The sequence below is a fragment of the Euphorbia lathyris genome, chromosome 9 (assembly GCF_963576675.1).
Source record: "Euphorbia lathyris chromosome 9, ddEupLath1.1, whole genome shotgun sequence".
NCBI classification, from domain to species: Eukaryota; Viridiplantae; Streptophyta; class Magnoliopsida; order Malpighiales; family Euphorbiaceae; genus Euphorbia; species Euphorbia lathyris.
In genome coordinates this window covers 22,159,931-22,184,100 of record NC_088918.1, presented here as the reverse complement: position 1 = coordinate 22,184,100, position 24,170 = coordinate 22,159,931, and the positions used below count along the sequence as shown (strand labels likewise).

The following is a 24,170-nucleotide window of genomic DNA, read 5'->3' as shown; positions in this document are numbered from 1 at the left end:
ACTCCTGAAATAACCTATTTGAAGGGTTATTCGTTCGAAATAAGCAAGTTGAGGATTACTTGTTAAAAGTGTAAGTACGGGGTGTCAGTTGCAGTATTAGGCCAACTTGAGGGGGCTGTGAGGGTATTAAGCCTTGTTTGAATATTATGAATAGAAGGTCGAAAGAGTTTTTACACTATTTGTATTAACGCTTTAAATATTCGTTACCATGTAGGTTACAAAATTTAATTATTACTAATTGTGTAAATAGGGATGTATAATGATGTGGAACGGTGTTTACGTCAAATAAGTAAATCGGTTAGGTTAGAGTGAAAATTCAAAGATAATTGTATGGATTTATTGGATGTAAGAACACGTATGTTTCTATGTGATAATACAAGTACAAATATCCTTATTTTAATATAGATTGCAACTAATATATATGAAGTCGTGCGATATGCTAAAAGGCGGGTGAGCCACACTAGGAGTTGCCGAGTTGGTATGAAGAACCAAAATTCGGTTAGGAAGTGATGCACATCCCCTCAAACAGATCAAAAAACAAACTTCTGAGTTTTATTTACAATAAAATCGGGAAAAAAAAGAGAAAAATCTAAAACCCATTTTGATCGTCTGCATTACCTCGATTCTTTCTGTGCTTATTACTCAATCTTTTCATCATTAATCAGCTGAACAGAGACATCCTTTTGAAATTGGCAATACAGAGCTGTAATTGGGAGATGGGTTTCTGGTCTTCGGTCGTAATTGAAAAACCCATCTTTCATTTCGTTATCATACCTATTAGCATTTGTCTTTATTGATCTTCTCAAGATAGAGAGTGAGCTTGGAATGTACTAAAATGGGTATTAGTTGACGAAGGGTTTCAAAAGAAAGATGATGCCCCCAAAATGGTGCAATTATAGAAGCTTTTGGCGTTGACAGGTCGTTTGTCATGGGGAGATTCTTCATTGGCTTTGTATTGCCTATACTGCTTTTGACAGGTTTGAACCCCCATTCTACTATTCTGATAGCTCATGCTACCTGTTGTAAGTCTGGAATGCTGAATTAAACGTCAAAATGGCTAATCCAGATCGAGTTTTAGGTATCAAACTCAGTAGTGAAGTTAACAAATTAGCCCCAATTTTACAAGTTTTAGATATTAAAACTGATTGTATTTAAGCTAATTTGTTAAATACTATCAACTTCTGAAATCGGTTGATACCTAAAAATTCGATTTAGGTTAAAGTTATCGTGGCTGTTTAACTTTAGGCGCCATTGTGACCCTTAATTCCTAGAACGCCATTATGATTATTCTCAGATGTTTACTTGGGGAAGCTGTTTCCACCTTTTATTTATGCAAACTCATAGGATTGGTAATACAATAGGTTTTAATCTAGAATTAGTCTTCTTGCATTGGCATTAACTTTGCAATGCAGAGAACCTAAGACAACTCAGTTTATGAATGCTTCTTGCCAGTTCTTCTGGGAGCCCGCCCAGCGCAATCAAGCTTGAATATACTTTTTTTGCTCTTTTATATGACAGTGATTGCATCAGTTCATCACTTTAGCCACTAAGAAGAGAAATATGTTATATGAAACTCTTTTCTACACATTCGGCGTTCTATTTTTATTAAGATTAAGATACATTGTTCACTAACACTTCATAAAATCACACCAACTTTGCATCTGCTGCTTCGACAGTAAACTACTACACCAACTTTACCATTTTGTCCTTTTCCTGTTCTGCTTCATGCAGCTTCTTTAATGAATTGGAGTTTGATGTCTCTGGCTGACTTCTTACTCTTTCTCTTCATTCAGTATGCTGCACCAAGAATTGGTAAGCTTCTGCTTTATATTTGATGCCTTCATTTTATCTTTTCACCTATTTGGATTCTCATAAATGCTTCATAACATGGATTTCTTGTAAGCTATATTTTTCTAGACTAGATGAGGCTTATTATTTTGATGTTATACTATATTTCAAGTTGATACTTGTTGAAGAATGCTTTCAAGTCCTCAGTAAAACTAGTATGTGAACTCTCAGTTGACAAAATCTGGCATCAAGCATTATGATGCTGGTTGAATAATTTGTAAAATGATTGAAATATATAGTCGAGGAACTTCCAGAAAGAGGTTTTTTCTCATTTTAATTTGCAACTTTTTGTTTATGATTTTGAGGATTATCGAGAAATGTAAGTTCTCTAGAGTTCATCATGATTGGATTCCTAAAACTTTAGAGCTAGTTCTTATGAAGAGTTAATAATTAGACCAATTAACAAAAATGAGTACTATGATTGCAGTTCTATGGTTCAGGCATATTTATATACACTCATCTAGTTGTTAATTTAGGTAATTTGCATTGTAGCTCTTGAATGTAATTGTTTTGGGTGCAATAGGTTTTCATTCTCAAAGACAATCTCTGCTATCATGGTGTACACTTATCTTTTCTTTGCTGGCTGTTCTTTCACTTTCCATATTCAACATCATATGGGCTGTTAAGGGGGATCGGTGGAGTATTTCTGTTTCTCAGTGGGCCAAATTAATTGGTTTCTTAAGGTAAATTTTTTTGTTGAATAAAAGCTCCTACAGGTTTGTGCCTTTGTGGTTATCTTCACGAACAAATTACAAATTTGTACATTTTGTTGGTTCGCAGCTCTCATTCATGGAGATTACAGTATGCAATATTTTTTTTCGCCATTCAAGTATCTACAGCTTTAGTTACTCTAATAGGAATCTATAGAAGCAGATTTGGCCTGGACTTATGGGGCGATTCTCGCTTGTGGGACTTCTTTTCTTCGATCCTATATATAGGTTTGTCATCATAGACTGGTATACCATGTAAACTTTTTTTCTTTGAATATGAATGTCATTTGCTCTTTTCAAAATCTTTACAATTCTTTTGCAATTTAGATGGCAAGTAAAGTATTCCTAGAGCATTTTAGCATATAACGAACTCTGTGAGATATGTTCATCACATAATGCTTCTCGTTCTCCCCCAAACTTTCACTCAGATTTTTTTTTTCTTTACATATGCACATCCTTTCTGCATTTGTAATTGCTGCAGTCCATGAGCAATTTATCTGGCATGTTAAGTAATCCTAGCGCATTTTAGCATATGATGAACAGATTGCTGAGGAAAATGAGCCACTTGTGCTTTTGTACTTGATGCTTCTCTTTGCCCCCTAACTTTCTTTCACTTGCTATTTCATTTATATTGTGCAAGTAGTTACAAGGAATTGTTTTTCTTTGAAACCTAGATGTTAACTTGCATAAAAAAATTGTTCCTATAAAATGTATGGTAGATCAATGCATCAGCATATTTGAATGGTTGGAGATTTCTTTTCCTTTAATATTAGTGTCTCTTTTTTTTTTTTTACGTTATTTCTCAGCTACATTGTTTTGACCATTAGGTGATCATGATTTTTCTATGCAATTAATTCTGCTATTAGATGTTCAGCTTTGATAATCTTTCAATTTGCTCCATGGAAGGTTCTCAACTCAGAGATTTATGCTGCTTATTGCTGCCCATTGTACAGCTGGTTGTCGGCATTAGCCATCCATCTTGGGCATCTTTGCCATTTTTCATTTGCAGCAGTATTGGACTCATCAAGTGGTCTATAACAAGCAATTTCTTGGGATTCTTTCAGTAAGTAACTTGTATTCCTGCAGACTGGCTCTTGGATGACTAATAATGGATATTCTCAGTACAATCAAATGTCAACTTGAAATTAAGTACTTGTATTGGTTGCAGGTGGTGGAGGTACCTTTTACTGTATTCTGGCTTGAACATTGTGTTGTTGTATGCGTATCAACTTTCCATTGAGTTTCCAGAGATGATCGAACATATTGCTGGGTTCATTGGTCTTTACAAGATATCTGCACAAGCAGAGTGGACAGAAATTTGTTCTTTCCTTTCACTTCTTCTTTTCTACATTATGGTGAGCAAATCATATTTATACTTTCTATATACTGCTTGGTTTAAATTATAAGATGCTGAGCAGTGAACTAATATTATATAGTTCTGGTTCTGGCTTTTTTCCTTCCTTTCCCTTTTCTCAGACCTTTTGGATTTTTATGTATATGTTGTAAAATTTGGCAAGATTTAAGATAAAAGTGGAAGGGAAGCTGAGATAATTATGAAGTATTTCAAATAACCTGGAAGGGGATCATGATCCACCAGTTGATGGCTATTAGTTGATCTGTGATTCATTGGTAATTCTGGTTGGCCATTAAAAGTATAATTCTCTGGGACTTAAAGCATGATAGTACTTCATTCCCTAGAAGTAATCATATTAAACCAAGTTGAGACAGCCCAAACCATCACAGATAAATTTCTTCCTTCAATGGAAATTCCCACAAAAAACGTTTTTGGTTAAAGGGAATATAAGGTAAGTACGAGGGAAGCAACGAGAAAATATTTGTTGGAATATTGACGAAATGACTCTAAATCGCATGTTGAGTCTATTCTTCAGAGCATCAGTGGTTGCAGTTAACTGTCGAGTGATGACACAAAACTGGTTACATGGTAGCATCTAAGTAATAGATATGCCTTCATAGGGAGTATGGGGCATCAGTCTCTACTGTGAAAGCATTTAGCTATAATTGTTTATTTGCTTCGATCATATATCCGTAGCTTTTAGCTGACAACTCTTCCAGCTGAATATTAAAAATATTCCGTAACCTGTCCTTTTTCAGAAACTTCAGTCAATGTAGGACTTATCCACATTCAGGTTACTGCTCACTCAGCATGAGTATGCTATGTGTATTTTGTTTGGCACTTCATAGTTCATAAAACTCCTAAACACAAATCAGATTTTGAGAGCAGCGGACTAAATATAACCAGCCATTAATTCGTGCCCTTTTCTAACTATATGTAGAAATACTCATTTATCAGAATCTCACTGTGTTCCTTTCTGCAGCTATCTTGGATTAGATATGATCTTACAGAAATGGATTTTATTATGTCAGTGAGTGAAAGCTACTTGACTGAGCCGCTGCTTCTCCCCAAGTATTCATTTTTCTTTCATGAATTCAGGTACTGTTTGTTTGTGTTGTAACATTCATTTGTAATTTCCCTTCTCTTGCTTCAATATTTAGGAGTTTTGTTCATTTGTGAACTTATCTCTATTGAAATACGTCATCAGCTTCTATGGCTAATAAGTCAGGTCATTGGTGTATTATTTTCGGTTTTTAACTTTTTTTTTTCTTATCATTATGCAGATCTGGTGTAAGGCACACAAACTTCATGTTGAGAAGATCTGTTTTTCGGACATTCAGTGTGAACTTTTTCACTTATGGTTTTCCAGTATGCTCACCACATTAACTAATTTCATTCTCCGTACAGAGTTTTCTGTTCTGTTACATATATGAAATAACTTCTAACTGAATGCAAAAATGACACAAAATGCAAAATATGGTTTTTGATATTACCTATCAATTGATAGAATGTTCCCTGTGGGAACCAATAATGGTTAATTTGCTCCTTCCATTTTGTCAGATATTAATATGAATTGAGCCTTTAACTATCAGCTTAAGTTTTAGTTCGGTGCCAGAGTCTCTTTGACCAAGTGATCAAGGGTTTGATTCCTGGCAACCTCATTTGTTGATTAAATTGTAGGGCCTGTGTTGTTCACTTCAAGCCCAGTTGGCATTCACGTGTGCAGTGTGTCAGATATTAATATGAATTGGGCCTTTATTTAACTATCAGCTTAAGCTTTTAGTTCAATTGGTTTCATGACACATTTATATTAGGGGTATAAAATATCAACAGATGAAGTTTAATGTATCTTAAGAAAAATGTTTTTCTACCAACAATTTAGACATGGTTTTGTTACACCTTAGTTGCTATGTTCCAACAAACACACATATGCACTCAAAATTACACCTTAATTGCTCCTAAATAATGTCAGTTCCATATTATATGAGGCATTCCTGACTAATTTATCAATAATGATATAGAAATTTACTTCCATTTATTTTCTTTTTCACTATAAAAATTCACCTATTATTATTATCTATCGACACGGTTCAAATTACGTCTTATTTGCTTACTATTGCCTGTATTACTGTGACAGATTTCCTTGCTTGCTCTGTCATTCTGGAGTTTTCATTTTGCAAGTGTCTATGCATTTGGATTACTTGCTTATGTTGGCTACATTGTGTATGCCTTCCCTTCATTATTCCACTTGCACCGGTCGAATGGTTTGCTTCTTGTCTTCATTCTCTTTTGGGCTGCTAGCACCTACGTCTTTAATGTGGCATTTACATTCTTAAATAAGGAAATGCGGAAGGTATTCTATTTATTCAATGTATTCTTTACAGTCTAGTGTTTAGATTTACCATGGTATGGTTACATGATTGTATAGATTTTTGTTTACAGGATATGGAAATATGGGAAACTATTGGCTTATGGCATTACCCCATTCCAGGATTTTATCTACTTTCACAATATTCTCTTGGTGTCCTGGTGGCTTTAGGAAACCTTGTGAATAACTCTGTTTTCCTTTACCTGTCTGATGGAAATAGACAGTCTTTTGCTGAAGATTTCACAGTAGAAGGTGAGGAATTAAAAATAGTAACCACTAGACTATTTGAAAATATTTTATACCTAAGCTATAGAATATTTTAATTGGAAAAATTTATTTCTTGAAGGAGCCACTTGATGATTGTGTAATAGATGTTCCATAAAATTGCTGCAATTATGTGTCAACTTGAAGGAAACAAATCTTAGGCGACAACCAACTTGAAGAGTCGAAATATGAAAATCATGTTCAGAATTTTGAACTTTAGAACAGCATGGCCCTTGAGAAATTTGGATACATGTAGAAGTAAAATTGAATCTTTAACCATTCTAGTCTTTTTGACCATTAAATTTTTAATTGTTCAATGGTTCATCTCTAACCTTTCAATCCTATCGGGTTTGAAGGTAGGAGTCTTTGAGTTGTCTGGTTTTCTTTTCCAAATCAGCCAAGTGAGGAAATGCCCATGCAATTATTTCACTAAGCACTTGGAGGCTCTTGTCATGTATGGTTTTGTTGACAAAATAACCGGGGAAATCTCGATGGACCAGAAGTCTTTTGCTTGCAATTGGATGCATAAAATTGATATTGACTCATGTTGTACACCTGATGATAACTTGACATATATCATACAGCCAGGGACATTTTCATATTAGGTGTCAAAATATGAGCATGTGTCTTTTTTGAACCATTTTGGATTGATTATTACAAGCAATTATTTCTTTTGGTGTTAAACTTATAGTTGAAGTTTGAATACAGCAACATACTTTTTATATAAATTCCATGTTCTAATTTTTCTAGTTTTCTGTTCCATTTTCTGGAAGGATGCTATGTCTTGGACATAATTTCACTGGTCTTTTGAATTTCAGAGAGTGAAGAGACCAAAGTTTTGGTTGTAGCCACAATAGTCTGGGGACTGCGTAAAAGCTCTCGTGCTATAGTACTGGTGCTGATATTTTTTGTTGCACTCAAACCCGGCATCATTCATGCAGTATATAGTAAGTGAAGCACTTCATACTCAAAACTGTATTCAGCGATAATGTTTCCTTACATACATTAAACTCTTCAGGTGCATTATAATAGTCCTCAAAATGACTTCTTTGCATTGTATTACATTTCTGCCTATTTCACAAACTGTATACTAACTTTTACCACTGTCTGCTTCATGCATCAGTGGGTTTCTTTGTAATATTTCTGTTAAGTCACACCATCAGTTCAAAGATACGGAAAGCACTGATTGTTTTATGCGAGGCGCATTTTTCCTTCTTGTATATTCTTCAGCTTGATTTAGTCTCTAAAGCTGTGAAACAGAAAAGTTCATTTGTTGTGGACATCTTTTCTCAGTTAGGTAAGCAACTAACGCAATTGATTTTTCTGGGATGTTTACCCTTATTCTTCATATACTGCATAAGCTTATTTGTTCATGATATATTTCTTGTCTTCTACTGCCATAGGTTTACTTAATCATGCTAGTTCTGGGGATTTCTTGAAGATAGCAGCACTTGCATGCTCCTGTGCTATTCAAAATCATGGCTTTAAAATGCTTTCCTCTTTTTCAGCAATTCTGCAGCATACTCCCTGCCCTCCAATTGGTTTTAGCATCTTGAGAGCTGGTTTGTTGAAATCAGTTCTCTTATCAGTTTATTCTTCAATAAACAACCAGAGCCATGACAGATTCTCTTCTCATGGTATAATTCAGCCAAGGTTGAATGTAGTTTAAGATGCTTTTTCTATTTATCCAATCTATATTCTGATACATGCGTGTGTCTGATAATGACCATAATTTTTCTATTATGGTTTGAAACACTTTGTCCATAAATGTGCATTTGCAGAAACGATTTGATCTGTGAGCTCATAATTATATGCAAATATTCTTGAGCTTAGGATTTATTATCGATTAAGTCTTGTCTTGCATTTTGTCATGGAACCAATTGAACGAAAAGCTTAAACTAATAGTTAAAGGCCCAATTCATATTAATATCTGACATACCCCCGCACCCGATTGCCTGCTGGGTTTGAAACGTGCACAACACAGGCCCATATTATCATGTCTTGAAACTAAATTAATAAATGGGGGTTGCCAGGAATTGAACCCTTTATCACTTGGTAGAGGCTCTGATACCATGTCATAGAACCAATTGAACTAAAAGCTTAAGCTGATAGTTCAAGGCCCAATTCATATTAATATCTGACACATTTAAACAAGGAATTCTCAGAATTAATTATGAGATAAATTTTGCTGAGAAAAATGGGAGTGATACTGGTACTCTTAATTCTTTTAGCTTCTATCATCATTTCAAATCAAATTAAGCTGAACCATTACTCTTACAACCAAACTTTTTGAAACTATGCCAATACTTTGAAGATGTTAGATTATGAAATAAACGCCGTAAACTAACAAACTTATATGATATTTATAGAATTTAACCTCTAACCTTTTTGTTTTATCTTCAGAGGAAATGACAGTGTCATATCTGAGGGCAACAGGGAAGAAGTTTCTTTCAATATATCATTCATGTGGGACCCACATCGCCTTTCTGACAATTCTTCTTACTGTTTACCTAGTAAAGCCTAATTTTATTTCATTTGGTTACCTATTCTTCCTTCTGTTTTGGATGGCTGGAAGACAACTTGTGGGGAGCACAAAAAGGCCTCTTTGGTTCCCCCTGAAGATATATTCAGTTATAGTGTTTATTCTTGTTTGTGGCCTCAGTATCTTCTTCTTTGTTCAGACATGGTTGTCCAGGGTGTTTGATTTGTCTTCTGCCTTTGGATATAACTCAGAGGCTTCCATGTTCGAAAATCTTTGGCAGTCCCTTGCTGTATTAATTGTGATGCAACTATATAGCTATGAGAGGAGACAGAGCAATTTTTCTCAATTACATGAGGGGGGTGAACCAGAAAAAGCTTACATTTCTTTTGTGAAACGCCTTCTGATTTTGCACTGTGAGAAGATACTTTATCTTGCTTTATTTTATGCATCTCTGTCCCCTATAGGTGCATTTGGTTTTCTGTATCTATTTGGATTGGCTGTTTGTTCAACTTTACCAAAGTCTTCTTGGATCCCTTCAAGACTGTTTATAATTTATTCAGGATTTCTAGTCACTTTTGAGTATCTTTTCCAGTTATGGGGCCATAAGGCTGAAATGTTTCCGGGACAGAAGTACTCATCTGTGTCATTATTCCTAGGATTACAGCTCTATGCACCTGGTTTCTTGGGTGTCGAGTCAGGCTTGAGAGGGAAAGTTGTTGTTATTATTTCATGTATAGTTCAGTATAATGTCTTCCATTGGTTGGAGAACATGCCAGGCACTTCTAGTAATGGAGGAATATGGGAAGAGCCTTGTTCTTTGTTTTGCTTTTCAGAAGATGACCCAAGTGAAGTAACAAACTTGTTAAGCAGAAACCACTTATTCGAACAACAAAAAGAAAAGAGAAGGCATTCATGGCCATCTTTAGGCAATTTTATCTCTCAGTGGCCGTATTTTGAAGGCAGCTACACTGGCACATTTTCAAATGCGTTCGGGAATTCGAAAGAAAATCATAAGTGGAATCGAAAACGAATTCATATCTTGAGAAGGGAACGACTACAACTGCAGATGATTACTTTAAGAGCATGTGCGAAGTTTTGGATAGAGAATATGTTCAATCTTTTCGGCCTCGAGATCAACATGATTGCATTACTTCTTGCCAGTTTTGCTGTGCTGAATTCCATTTCCTTGATTTATATTGCATCACTTGCTGCTTGCATTCTTTTACCTCGGCGTGTCAGAAAATTCTGGCCCATATTTGTATTACTGTTTGGTTCTGTTATTATCCTCGAGTACTTGGCTATTTGGATAAATCAAATATCTTGGAAGCAACACTCTACGGGTGATCCAGGCGTTCCTTGTAATGAATGTTGGAGAAGCTCCAATCTATACTTTGACCATTGCAACAAGTGCTGGCTAGGTATCTCCTTCAGTAATCAGTTACAATTTTGTGTTAACAACCTATCAACCTATGTTATTTACATATTGATGGACTTAGAAGTTAAGATTCAGTGATCCTAATTCTACCAAGTGAGTCATTCTTCAACTGATTGGATAAAAATGGTGGTTCCTTGTTGAGTAGTTGTCTAAGAAACTTGCTGCCTGGAGATTTATATAAAACCATAAGAATAAACTATAGGCTGTTTTTATTAAGCACCTGCCTTATTTTTGGGCAAAATAATATTTTTGGCCATGTACAAGGCCAAATTTTCACTTTTTGCTGGCTTTTGAACGTTGATTTTCAATAAAATATATCCTTAATGGACAGACTGTTACGTTGAACATCACACACCCTAAATTTCAATTTATTATAAGCTTGAATCTTTCTCCTCTAAAGTTTAACTTCATGGCGCGTGGCATTCAAATATGATGATACTTGTTCATTAAGGGTAATATTCTAGCCAAAGTCAAAAGTTCACTGCTAAATCTCACAAAAATTAAGTTTAGGGGTCGAGAGTCAAATTTTGACCAAGTGCGAGGACCAAAAACATTGTTTGTGCCTTATGATATTCTCTCATCTTCAAAAGTTTAACTTCATTCAATAAAAACTTTGATATTTAGCTGCAAATTTGGCATAATTGCAGTTGGAATGAGGGTCAAGGCCAGGAGGCATGTGCAAACGTTACAATTGATTTTGTTACAATTGATTTTGGTGGAAAGTATTTAGTTTGGACGCATAAACCTAAGTGACCTATGGTTGAGGAGTTAGAATCAATGCTTATTTAGTATAATAATTCAGTAAAGATGCAATTAATTAGATTGTTTAGTTTCACTGTTAACCATCGTCAAACTATATATGTATGTTGCCATGGTCAATTTGCAATGCATATCCTCTCCTCAATTTTAAAACGAACTATGTCATATTTCTGCAGGAATTATAGTTGATGATCCACGAATGCTTATCAGCTATTATGTGGTATTCATGTTATCATGTCTCAAGTACCGTGCTGATCACTTCTCCAGCATTTCGGCATCAGAAACATATCAACATATGATGTCCCAATATAAGCAGGCGTCGTTGAATAATCTTTCATTTGATAGAAAATTCTTATGGACATTTCTCGACTACATGAGGCTTTATACTTATTGCCACTTACTAGATCTTGTTCTGACATTGATGTTAATCACAGGGACTCTTGAATTTGATATTCTTCACCTTGGATACCTTGGTTTTGGTCTGGTTTTCTTTCGAATAAGGCTTCAAGTTCTAAAAAAGAAAAACGAAATCTTTAAGTTCTTGAGGATGTACAACTTTGCTGTAATTGTCCTTTCTCTGGCTTATCAATCGCCTTTTCTAGGGGATTTTTGCAAGGGTGATTGCACAATGATGGATCACTTAAATGAGGTGGTTGGATTCCGTAAATATGATTATGGGTTTCGAATTACATCGAGATCAGCACTAGTAGAGATTATCATATTTATGCTGGTATCACTGCAATCATACATGTTTTCAGCTGAGGAGTTTGATTATGTGTCTGAATATCTTGAAGCAGAGCAGATTAATGCAATAGTGCATGAGCAGGAGAAGGCGGCTTCTTGGAAGACTGAACAGTTACAACAGATACAAAAATCTGAAGAGGGGAAGCGCTTGCATAATTTACAAGTAGAAAAGATGAAATCGGAAATGCTTAGTCTCCAAATCCAGCTTCAGAGTATGAGCAACACTGCAAAATGTGGTCATGCTTCTCAAAGTCAAGGAAATGGGAGGAAGAAGTCATCCATGAGTGCAGATGGAGTTAATTACATTACAGGCCAAGAGGAAACTGATTATAAGAAGGAATCAGTTGATTTAAACTCTGATCTATTGTTTTCTTTTCATTTGAATAATTCTCTGAGGAATGAAAACTTTGATAGTCCATCAGCCATACAATCCATAAGGCATCCAACAGAATCACATAATGAGATTACTGAGCTAAAAGATAATGCTGCAATCTATGAATTTCCCAATATATATGAAAGAGAGAAAACAAAATCCAAATCTAACAAAAGATTGCTAACCTCAGCTTTCCGTCTGGTAAAGTACGGAGTTTCTCAGGTGCAATCTCTTGGAAATATGGCAGTTGCCAGCACTGTGAATTACTTCAACATAAAACCTGAAGAGTCAGACCTTAGTGATGATTCTTCTAATGACGAGATGTACTATGAGGTGGAGAACATAGGGGTTGAACCTGTGGTAACATATTCTTCTAATGACCGCACATTTTCTTTTCAATCTGATACTGACCAGATGACCACCTCTGACCGTTCATGCCTGCAAATTGGGATGATTCTCCAGTACATGTGGGCCCAAATGCGATCTAACAACGATATTGTTTGTTACTGTTGCTTTGTTCTAATATTCATGTGGAATTTTAGTTTATTGTCGATGGTTTATCCTGCAATTCTCTTTCTGTATGCCCTCTGTGTAAGTGATGGTCCGAATAATATGTTCTGGGTTATTGTTCTGATATACACAGAGATGGGTATATTGGTTCAGTATATATATCAGATCATTATCCAACATTGTGGATTGACCTTCAATATGAGTTTACTTCAGCATCTAGGATTTCCTGCAAATAAAATGACATCTTTTGTGATCAGCAACTTGCCTCTTTTTATGGTGTATTTATTTACTCTCCTGCAAACATCCATTACTATAAGAAATGCAGAATGGGCAACAATTGCTGAAAGCAGCTTTTCGAAAAGAAGAAACAGCTGCAGAGAAGAGGCTATTGAAGACTGTGGAAGGAGAATAGAGGAGTTTTTTTTGTTTGCTGAAAATTTGATTAAACAATTGATGAGAAACCTTTGTAGGTTTTGGAAATCTCTGACAGAGGGAGCAGAAACTCCGCCTCACTTTGTACAGCTGTCTATGAAAGTTGATTTGTGGCCTGGAGATGGAATTCAACCAGAAAGAATCCAATCAGGAATAAACAAGCTGCTTGAAATCATGCATGACAAGAGATGTCATGATATGAGCCGAGACCATTTCCACTCAATCAGTAGGGTCCGTGTTCAAAGCATTGAAAGAAATCCGGAAAATGATAATGTAGCTCTGGCTGTTTTTGAAGTTCTATATGCTTCTTCTTTGAAAGTATGTACACAAGCAGAATTTTACAGATCACTAACTCCAGCAGCTGATGTGGCATGTGAGATTTTAGAAGCTCAGCATTCTGGTATTCTTAAAAAAATTGGATTCCCTTACCCTATACTCTCTGCGATTGGTGGAGGAAAGAAAGACATTGATCTTTATGCCTACACATTTTGTGCTGACTTGGCTGTTTTTTTCTTGGTTGCAATTTTCTACCAATCAGTTATAAAAAATAACAGTGAATTTCTTGAAGTTTATCAGCTTGAAGATCAATTCCCAAAAGAGTTCGTCTTCATCTTAATGGTAATCCATAAACTTGTTATTAAATACCTGCACTGAAAAATATTAGCAGAAAAGCACCATAAGGTGCATTAGTGGTTAATTTCCTAGTACATCAATCATGTCAGGCTATTTTTATGAAGTAGAGGGTTAATTTCTTGCAGGTGATCTTCTTCTTGATAGTGCTGGATCGTGTAATATATCTTTGTTCATTTGCTACTGGAAAAGTTATCTTCTACTTTTTCAACTTTGCACTCTTCACATACTCGGTCGCAGTGTACGCTTGGTACACAGAGCTACAACACGGACATTCTACAAAATTTGCACTTCGATCTATATATTTAACAAAGGCGATTTCTCTAACACTTCAGGCCCTACAAATAAAATGTGGAATTCCACACAAGAGTACTTTGTATAGGCAGTTTTTGACAAGTACCATTTCACAAGTGAACTACTTGGGTTTTCGACTCTATCGCGCTCTTCCATTCCTTTATGAATTGCGATGCGTACTTGATTGGTCTTGCACAACTACATCATTGACCATGTATGACTGGCTTAAGGTATGTCCGTTATTATGATTATCAAGTGTGAATAATCATTTCATAAATTAAACACTATACACCTTCAAGTTGGAAGCTGTTATGTTAATTACTCACTCTCAACAGTAAACTCAGCTGCACGTTAACTAATTATAAGCTTGAATCCCAATTAGCTTGTGAATACAAACGGCCATTATTAAGCTTACTTGATAGGTGATACCACCCTTGTTTTATTTCATTGAAGCACACACAAATGTCGATTTCTGGATCTGATACTATTTCCCTTTTCAGTTGGAAGACATTCATGCCAGCTTGTTTCTTGTTAAATGTGACGCGGATTTGAATAGAGCAAAACACCAACACGGAGACAAGCAGTCTAAACTTACTAAATTCTGCAATGGAATATGCTTATTCTTTGTCTTGATGTGTGTTATATGGGCTCCAATGCTGGTAAGCATAGTTACCTGTTTCTAGTTGTTTGAATTCCTAAATGTTCGTAGTGGTTCCCTAAGCTAGTTGTTTGTAGTAGTCGACAAGTCCTAGAGAGATGGAGAACAAGAGAAATTATTCTATTCGAAGTCACTGTTTATGTTCCATGGTCATTTTTAGGGCATTAATATTCTATATGTTCTTCTCTGACATGCAAATTCACACATTAGAATCTTTACAGATTTTGATCTTGCATAATCTGATAGATACATATATATATATTTGATTTTGTGGACAGATGTACAGCAGCGGCAACCCAACCAACATTGCTAACCCAATAAAAGAAGCTAGCATCCGGATTGATGTAAGGACAATTAGTGGGCGGCTAACATTATTTGAGACAACATTATGTGAAAAGATCTCGTGGGTTAAAATTGTTTCGCATAATAATCTGGATCCTCATGGTTATTTACGTGCATATGATCAGAGAGACATCCAACTGATATGCTGCCAAGCTGATGCTAGCACCTTATGGCTTGTTCCACCTGTAGTCCAGGCTAGATACATGAAATCTCTCAGGTCGAGCATGGAAATCCTCTTTTCCTGGCAGTTGACCAGAGATCGACCAAAAGGAAAGGAAGTTGTGAATTATGAATTGAGAGTTCAGGATCAGGATCTTCCAACTTATTCAGAAGTAATGTCAGTGCTAAATGGTACTGCCAACGGCTTTAGGTTGCGTAACGTTTATCCAAGATATTTTCGAGTCACTGGATCTGGTGAAGTGCGGTTTTTGGAAGAGTTGGTATGTGCTTTAATTCTTTTTGCATCTGTTCAAATACCTTGGAAGTTCATAAAATGGTCTGTATTCCATATGGCAAGATTTGGATATAGAGGATTTTTTTGTGTGTGTGTGTACGTGTTATATGGGAGCTTATTTTGAGGAAATCTACACATCTGTCCGGCTGGTAGCCAAAGATTCAATGCCTAGTGATAAAATCATGGCTTAATTTTGGTCATGGATGGATTCTCCTTGGCGTTTTTAAGGCACATCGTGCTAACTCTAGTGTCTTTGTAATGCGTCATCCTCGTAATTTGATGTCGCACCCACATTATTGTGATATTATCTATGCTTATGCAGGTAGAATTGGTTAGTGGGGATCTTGTCCTGAATCGAGGGAGTCCAGAGTGGTGGTCTTTCCATGATGTCAATGAGAATTACGGATGTGGTGAGTTTGCAGGTCCTATGGCGATAATCGTATCCGAGGAAACACCACGTAAGTAGGGATTAGTGTAGCTTCGGAACTTATATATATAAACTCTAATAGCATTTTTGTGAAATTGTTCTTCTTGCTTGCTGATGTTTGATATGCTTCTATTCTCTTAACAGAAGGCATTTTAGGTGAAACACTTAGCAAGTTCAGTATCTGGGGTCTCTACATTACTTTCGTGCTAGCAGTTGGCCGTTTTATCCGACTACAATGTTCTGACCTGAGAATGAGAATACCATACGAAAATCTTCCATCCTGCGACAGGTATGCAACCGTTGTTGCTTTATCAAATTTTCAGTTTTCGGTTTATCCTATGCCTCTGCAAATCAGAATTTAAGCCTGGAGATAGAAAAATTCATACCAAACCTGGCTGAATAATTGATGCAGGTTATTGGCAATCTGCGAGGGGATTTACGCTGCAAGAGCAGAGGGTGAGCTTGAAGTTGAAGAAGTGCTTTATTGGTCACTAGTTAAAATATACCGTTCGCCGCATATGCTGCTGGAATACACCAAGCTTGATTGAGTCAACACATGAGATGATGTGAATGATGTCTTCTCCCTAGCAAGCTGGCCAATCGGATTCGATGAGTTCTGAAGATATGTCAGGCAATAGAGCACATTTGCTAAGTATGATATTATTCTTTGACTGCTCTTTTTTCTGGCGGATTGATTTCCCATATAGGTTAAAGTGTATGAGCCTGATGTAGCTCGGCATCAGAGAAGTTAGAATCCATGAGATGCAATTTGCCCTTTCAATGTCGAAAACAGCTTTTTCAGTGAATCTAATAGTGAGTCTCATGCCTAAAAACACAATTTATAGACTTGCATTACTCACTAAATTACGTTCATGGACACTCAATTTTTCCCTTACTAAAATTATGATCATTCAACTTTAAAACTGAATGTAGAGTCACCCAACTTTGTCCTTTACAAACATATGATCTCAAAATGGAAAAATTCAAGAATTAAAGTTGCTTATCCATGAAACTATGTTCTCGATTTTTCAAAATTATTATGTTTTAAAGCTCTCTTTAAACATTTACTTTCTTTATCCTACCCAAATAACACCTAATTAACTTCAAAGGTTACTGGACTTTTTTTTATCAGTAAAAGATGAAATAGAGTGGTTTTATGTTCGATTTTAAAGTTGAAAAGACGTAATATTTATAAGGACAAAGTTGAGTGGCTATTAGTGTAATTATTGTATAATTTTGGAGATACGGGAGTATTTGGTTGAGTCATTTTTCATCTAGAGATCGGAATGAGACATTGATTCTCCTTCTTAATTGGTTTGTTTAAACCAAGAAACATATAATGCAAATTTCATTTTTAAAGGTAGGGGAATCATTGATTTTCATCTCTTATTCCATTAGCCAACATTGATTTCTCCTTCTTATCTCTATATGAAATTTTAGATTACAATAGGAATATATGCTCCTTAAAAATTTACCTTCGGCGTCTGTGTTTCCTACATCCTAAAAAGTGGAGTTCCTGGTTAAGTCTAGCAGGGTATTGTTACAACTCTTCCTACCACATTGCCATTAAGATAAGCTCATTCTAGGCATTGTATGTCATAACTCCTAAGTTGCCTATCCTACCTCAACATTCAATCGATGTGGATGTTGTTTATTCCTTCTTATAGAACGTTCCAAGCTTAATTCGTATCTACATGGGTGCCTCTCTACAGCGCAGAATAGGATGAAGCAAACCTGAAACGCACTGATCGAGAATTTCAGAAAGGAGATTAGGTGTCCTTGAAGTTGCAGCCCTATAGACAAACTTCCCTAGCCTTCTGCAGCTCTGTGAAGCTTTCATGAGTCATTTCAAATAATTGAGAGAGTATGTAAGGTTTCATACAAGCTATAACTACCCATAAGCTGCAGAATTCATAATGTGTTCCATATCTCCCTACTAAAGAAAAAAGGGCATTTCTCACAACCTCATATGAGAACGAATATATTTCAGAACAATCTATTTTGTCTAAATTCAAACAACCTCATATGAGAATAAAATTCATATATTTTAGAATAATAAGTGTCATGAACCAAAATAACATTCATACCCATGTAACTAGTGGTAGAATTGGGACTGAGTACATCGAAAAAGATACAACTAATACTACATAGCGATACTTATATTAGTTTTGCTTGAATAAGTAGAGCGATGATTGAATCATGTGATTGTGCATACTTTGATAACGTTGTAGCATGGGTGGAATCAGGATAATAGTAAAAATGCCGAATTTACAAAAACAATCAAGAGCTTTAGGGGACTAGAGTCTAGTCTAGCTTTAACTATTTTAATTCATTGTTAGAAAAGGGTGATGAGTTTTAAATGTAACTAAATCCCGAATATAATTATCTCAATAAGGATGCTGAATACTTGTGAGTTATAACAAGAAAAAAAAAACTATTTTAAATCAATAAAGCATACGACTACAATAAATTGAATAGTTTGGCCGAATTTTAGGGAATTTCTTTGAGGAATCGAGAATGAAGGGGGAATTAAAATATTTGCATGGTAATATATGTTGATATAATTTAAAATAGTATGTTTTGTAAATAAAACCTATCACATTTCATTTTTCGTAAAGTTTCATCCATTGACAACAACAGAACCTGCATAGGGGGCTCGAACCAATTTCTAACGGGTATCGGGCCTCAAGCCCCAGCCCCTTTAATTCTGTAACGAAATGTGGAACAGAATCTCAACAATATTATTAGTAAATTACCAATTAATATTAAAAATAATTAGTCAGAAATTCAATGTGATGAAGTAATTAATAAAAAGCCGTATACAAGTGTGCATAAAACTGTGAAATTTGAAGGGACTACCAACGCGTAAATTTACTATTTAAATAAATTCTGTAATCTCACCAGAACAAACAGTCGATATGTCCGAGTGGTTAAGGAGACAGACTTGGGCTACGCCCGCGCAGGTTCGAACCCTGCTGTCGACGTTTTTCCAAGAATTTCTTTTTATATTATTTCTTTATATCGTATGGAGAAAAAAGTAAAGTAATTATCATGATTTTATTTCTAAAATAAAAACTTTTTGTTCCTCTAGTTTTATGAAATTCATTCAATTTTCACTGTTAAGAACGGTTGGTTCATAATTTAATGGCTTAATACATCATGAGTCCCTGAACTTACATGGTTTCTCGTTAGCCTTCTAAATTTGCTTAAAATAACTCATTAGCTACCTCGATTTATTTAAAATAGCCTATTAGCCTCCTGAACTTACTTCTAGTTTTCCATTTGCCTTTCAAACTTGTTTAAAGTGACATACATTTCAATTTGTCTAAATCTGTAAAACAATTAAAAACTAAAAAATTTAAGTTCTAATTCGTGATTCTAAATCTTTAAAATAAATTAATTTTCTGTTTTGTACATGTTTATGGACTTAACCATAACACTTTAATCAAGATTAGGAGACTAACAACGCATATATAAGTTTAGGGACACAATCAAGTTTTTTAGACAAGTTCAAAGGAAATGATGCATTAAATCTAATTTAATTGTTTTTTTTTTTGGAACATCATAATTTAATTGTTAATAACTAAATATATATCAAATAAATCAATGGCTATTATATAAGAGTAAATAATTTAATAGACCATATCTTTTATTTAACATACTGTTTAGTCTATTTATTTTGAAAAACATATTATAAGGTTTTTAATTTTTATCACTCTTAACCTTTTGGTCTATTTGTCTATTTTTATAGATTTTAACCACACACAACTTTTAGAATAGTCATAATGCAAAACAAAATGAATACGTTACTCTGTTATTTTCTGTATATATGTTTATGCGAATATACGGTTAAAAGTCTAAAAAAATAGACAGAATAACCAAAATGTTATCAGTGACAAAGGATAGAGTTCTTATAACGTGTTTTTCAAACTATGGAGACATGTGTGTTAGGTAAAAAGGAGAGAACTAATAAATTAAGGGTGTTGTTATATGCAACCCCAAATTTCCACCCCCAGCCCCGTGAAAGGATGAAAATGCCATTTTATGGGTTTTGAGGGAGAAAAAGCTATTTTTTTTGCCTTTCCGTCACGCGGGCGTGTGGCTATCACGCCTCACCGCGTGGTCGGGCGTGATAGCCACACGCCCTACCGCGTGGTCGGGCGTGATAGACACACGCCCGACCACACGGTAAGACGTGTGGCTATCACGCCTCACCGGGTGGTCGGGCGTGATAGTCATACGCCCGCCCGCACGGTGAGACGTGATAGCCACACGCCCGCGTGACGGAAAGGCAAAAAAATAGTTCGTTAAACCCGTAAATACCTGTTACCAGTTCAAACTATACAATTGTACTTAAAACCTATAAATACCATACAATTTTAACTAAAATCAGTAACAATAATATAAGTTCATGAATAAATATTATTAATTACAACACATAAAACTAATATAATCTAGTCTAAGCCGCTCTCCTTTCAGCGTATATATTGTCCAAGTGACGAACACTCAGTTCACGAAATGTATGCCATTGGATGGCAATGGGAGGCACTGAAAATCCAGGTCTTAAATAAAGACGTATGTAGTGATGATAACTCCCCAAATAACAAATCACAATCTCTCGCTCTGGTGGTCTTCCATCGTCTGAACGCATCGGCAGTATAGTGCAACATCCTAACTGTGATGTAGTAAAAAGGAATATTACTGCATTCAATACAGATGCAGCAACATATAAGTCATCCGGACTCACCATCCAGTGTGACTCACCACACCCCGCTCCTGTCCATCTAATACGCGTGAGGGCAGCATCGAATCCGTTCCATAACACTAGCGTATACAGATCACGGTGTGCTCGCATCTCATTCTCTATAAGCACTCTAATCAGCTTCCTCTCCTCCTGATTATTTGTGATGACATCGGCTAAAACACGAAATCCACAGTTACCATCTGCTACAACATCATGGTATCCAGTAATAAATGGTACGATGAGCCCTTGAACCCGATGTAAATGGTGGTAACCGGCGATATCCACATCAAATCCGGTTGAGAATATTAATATATGAAATTCGTGAGCGATAATATATTTACTTTAACATCAACATATATATTACTAAAATAAAATATACCCGGCATCTCGTTGTTATGCACAGATGAGGATGAGGATCGGCCTCGACTACGACTACTCCTCGAAGGAGAGGACCGTGCACAACCTCGTGGTCCCTGACTGTACTCCCATGCACTCGGATTCTGCTTCGTTGATGAATTCCCCTTTGGTCTACCCCTAACAGTGTCTTTGACCTCAGGTTCTTTGTAGCTACTTTGATCTGGGTTTATTTGATCATGAATGTACATCGATATGCTACGCACCATTGAAGGATCTAATTTTTCAACCTTTTCGACAAGAGAGTGAAAAAACCGGTGATCCTCAGACCCGTCAGCATATACGGGAGCAGTAACTGGTATGTCACTCAAACCTTCAAACGCAAGAGATCTCCAAAAAGGATGGATGCGGTCCACACGGACCGATGTGTCCGTGTCAATATAATTTTTAAGCTCACATGCACAAGGAATGCCATGAGTCATGGGCAACATGCATCCGCATTCACTTACCACATCCATACTCAATCTGCGCATACGCTTGAGCTCATCATTCAGTACACGCAAACAGTAATGTGAAACATGTAAGTCGAGGTAATTGAAAGGATCTTTATTGTGAGCCACCGCAGATCTTCTTCTCGAGTCATCGAGTGAATATCTGGTTATATATAGTAAAGGATTCTATAACTAATGTATTACAATTTAAAAGATTATATTAAATAACAGAATAATTGTCTTACTTGATCGCATCGATCTGAGCTTCAATGTCCTTGTGCACCTTCGCCCACACTGTATCGAGTGCACCAGTAGATGAATTCAACCACTATTTCAACTGTGCATGTGAACTCTCCACTCGACAGGTTGTGGTGTTTCCTAAGTGCAACACCTTGTTCGTCCATGCTCGACAGAACTTCTCTTTATGCACTAGCCATATGGTCTCCACGTACTCATTCACACGAGGCCATTTGGCAGAAGTATTCTTCATGCTTATCACTGCCTCCTCATATTCAGCTACTGTCGGGGCTTCAATGATACTTTTCCATTTGGAATTCTTAAAAATTTCACCAAAAACCTTCAATCCACACAACTTGCCTACTCTATCCTCCACATCTTTATTAATATGTCATGTGCACAACAAATGTTGAGTATGAGGAAATACCTCACGAACCGGTCTCATCAGTCCTAACTCCCAGTCCGTAGCAATGGCTGTCGGATGCACATCAGGTTGGAGCAAAAGCTTCAATTTTTGTAATACCCACATATAACTTCCCTCAGTTTCATCCTTCATGATTGCATAGGCAATCAAGAAGTTTTTGTTTGAAGGCGTCATTCCAATGATCTCAAAGAATGACATTTTATACTTGTTTGTTTTATATGTTGAATCCATACCAACAAACAAGTAATAAGATCGGAACAGTGTGATCGATGTAGGATGTGCCATAAACAGGTGAGTCACAACATTGCTGCCTAGTGCCGCTTGCGTCCAATGTATGTATTCCTTATCTATAGCAAGCCGATAAAACTGACCGATTACATCCCGACCCTCAAAGCTCTCAGTCCTGATTTTTCCCTGTAGTTATAAATATGTCTTTGTGTCAAGCAATCCTCCAGATGTTTTTCTTTAATTGCAGCAAAAATAGCACAGGGCTTAGCTTGAGCTGCACTCATTTGACGAACAATTTTTTTGGAACCGGGGCTTAGTCCGCTCATCTGTCTGTAGCCCTGACGATATATAGCCAACTGATGATTGTGCTGTCCTCTATCTCCAGCAATCCCATTCACCACCCAACCACCTAATTCAACGATTTCCAGAACCTTTATCTGGAATTTGCAACCACAGTACTTTGTTTTTGTATTCCTCCATACTACTTCCTCCATATCCATATCATTTTTTCTTCGAGTATTCTTAATACCACGTGCACATTTAACCAATATCCATCTTGACTTGCCCCATGTCTTGTGCGACGTTGTGGTTAACTCGAAGCCGATCTCAATTGCCGTCTATTTTGCCTAGTTAACAACTTCATGATATGTTTGAAACGTTTGTTCGGGAAAAAACTGCGCACTGTAATCAATGTCGTTCCCGCAAAAATCTTCTAACGGAACCTCCTGCAAATGATAAATAACGAACATTAGATTCCAATACGCGACATTTCTACAACGTTTCAGTGTCTAAACCCGAAAATTCGCCAAAAATAAGCTCAGATGTGTGAAAATCACGCCCCACCAAATGGTGGGGCGTATGAACATCACGCCCCACCACATGGTGAGGCGTGATGTTCACACGCCCGCGGTCCGACTTTGTAATTTTTTTGAAAATAAATGACAGAAATCATTGGAAATTCAATCAGAAAAATACCTCGACTTCAGGGACATCGTCATTCTCGTCTCTTCCCGGTGATAACGGATTGCTCGCCATGAAACGTGTTGTCTTTGATTTCGGAAGCAAATGTGTGAAGGGAGAGTTTGAGAGAGTTTGAGAGGGTTGTGAATTTTCAATTTTTGGCTAAAGGGCGGTAACGTCTTTTTTCGGGGCTGGAAGTGTGAAACTGGGGCTGGATATTCACTAAATTAATTACCCTATACATAATTTCCAATGTTTTTAGTGTTTTTAACGATGTCGATGGCCAAATAGGATTGTCAAAGGGGCAAAGACTTTCTGTTCTCGCTACGGATTCAGCCTGATAGAGATAATGAATCTTCAAAAAAAATCTCATAGAACGAAGATGTGGAATTTTTTGTTCCCAAAATTAAATCAGGGACGGGGATGGAGAATGCACTCCTGTCATAAGAGGATCTGATTCCCGACTTTTTTGGAATCGCAAAATCATAAAATTATACACATATATATATATATATTTTATGCATAATAAATATAATTTAATCGTAGTTAAAAAATTTATACATATTATTTGTATCTGATTAGAATGTTGAGTTATTACAATTTTCTTTTATTATTATAATGTTTCCTTTTATCTAAAGTTAATTTTTA

The 24,170-nt window shown here is 36.2% G+C and overlaps 1 protein-coding gene across 2 annotated transcripts; it reads left to right on the top strand.

Annotated features, from left to right (window-relative positions):
* Positions 1-437: 437 nt before the first annotated feature.
* Positions 438-16,968, top strand: LOC136205565 (piezo-type mechanosensitive ion channel homolog). Of its 2 annotated transcripts, none has more exons than XM_065996217.1 (21): positions 438-977; positions 1,732-1,812; positions 2,476-2,531; positions 2,629-2,786; positions 3,465-3,621; positions 3,727-3,913; positions 4,895-5,010; positions 5,196-5,280; positions 6,050-6,265; positions 6,355-6,532; positions 7,363-7,491; positions 7,668-7,841; positions 7,948-8,181; positions 8,948-10,444; positions 11,397-13,897; positions 14,038-14,433; positions 14,704-14,862; positions 15,140-15,643; positions 15,980-16,115; positions 16,229-16,373; positions 16,497-16,968. In XM_065996217.1, the coding sequence occupies exons 2-21, from the start codon at positions 1,795-1,797 to the stop codon at positions 16,630-16,632; spliced, it is 7,182 nt and encodes a 2,393-aa protein (XP_065852289.1). In that variant the 5' UTR covers positions 438-977; positions 1,732-1,794; the 3' UTR covers positions 16,633-16,968. The 2 variants fall into 2 exon arrangements, with proteins under 2 accessions (XP_065852289.1, XP_065852288.1); XM_065996216.1 differs by having other exon boundaries at positions 2,372-2,531.
* The last annotated feature ends 7,202 nt before the right edge of the window (positions 16,969-24,170 follow it).

Excerpts from the sequence above, each read along its gene's own strand:
- LOC136205565 (XM_065996216.1), top strand. The coding sequence starts at position 929 with ATGGGGAGATTCTTCATTGGCTTTGTATTGCCTATACTGCTTTTGACA. Across the intron at positions 2,532-2,628 it reads AAATTAATTGGTTTCTTAAG|CTCTCATTCATGGAGATTAC; the intron begins GTAAATTTTTTT and ends GTTGGTTCGCAG. Across the intron at positions 10,445-11,396 it reads TTGCAACAAGTGCTGGCTAG|GAATTATAGTTGATGATCCA; the intron begins GTATCTCCTTCA and ends ATATTTCTGCAG.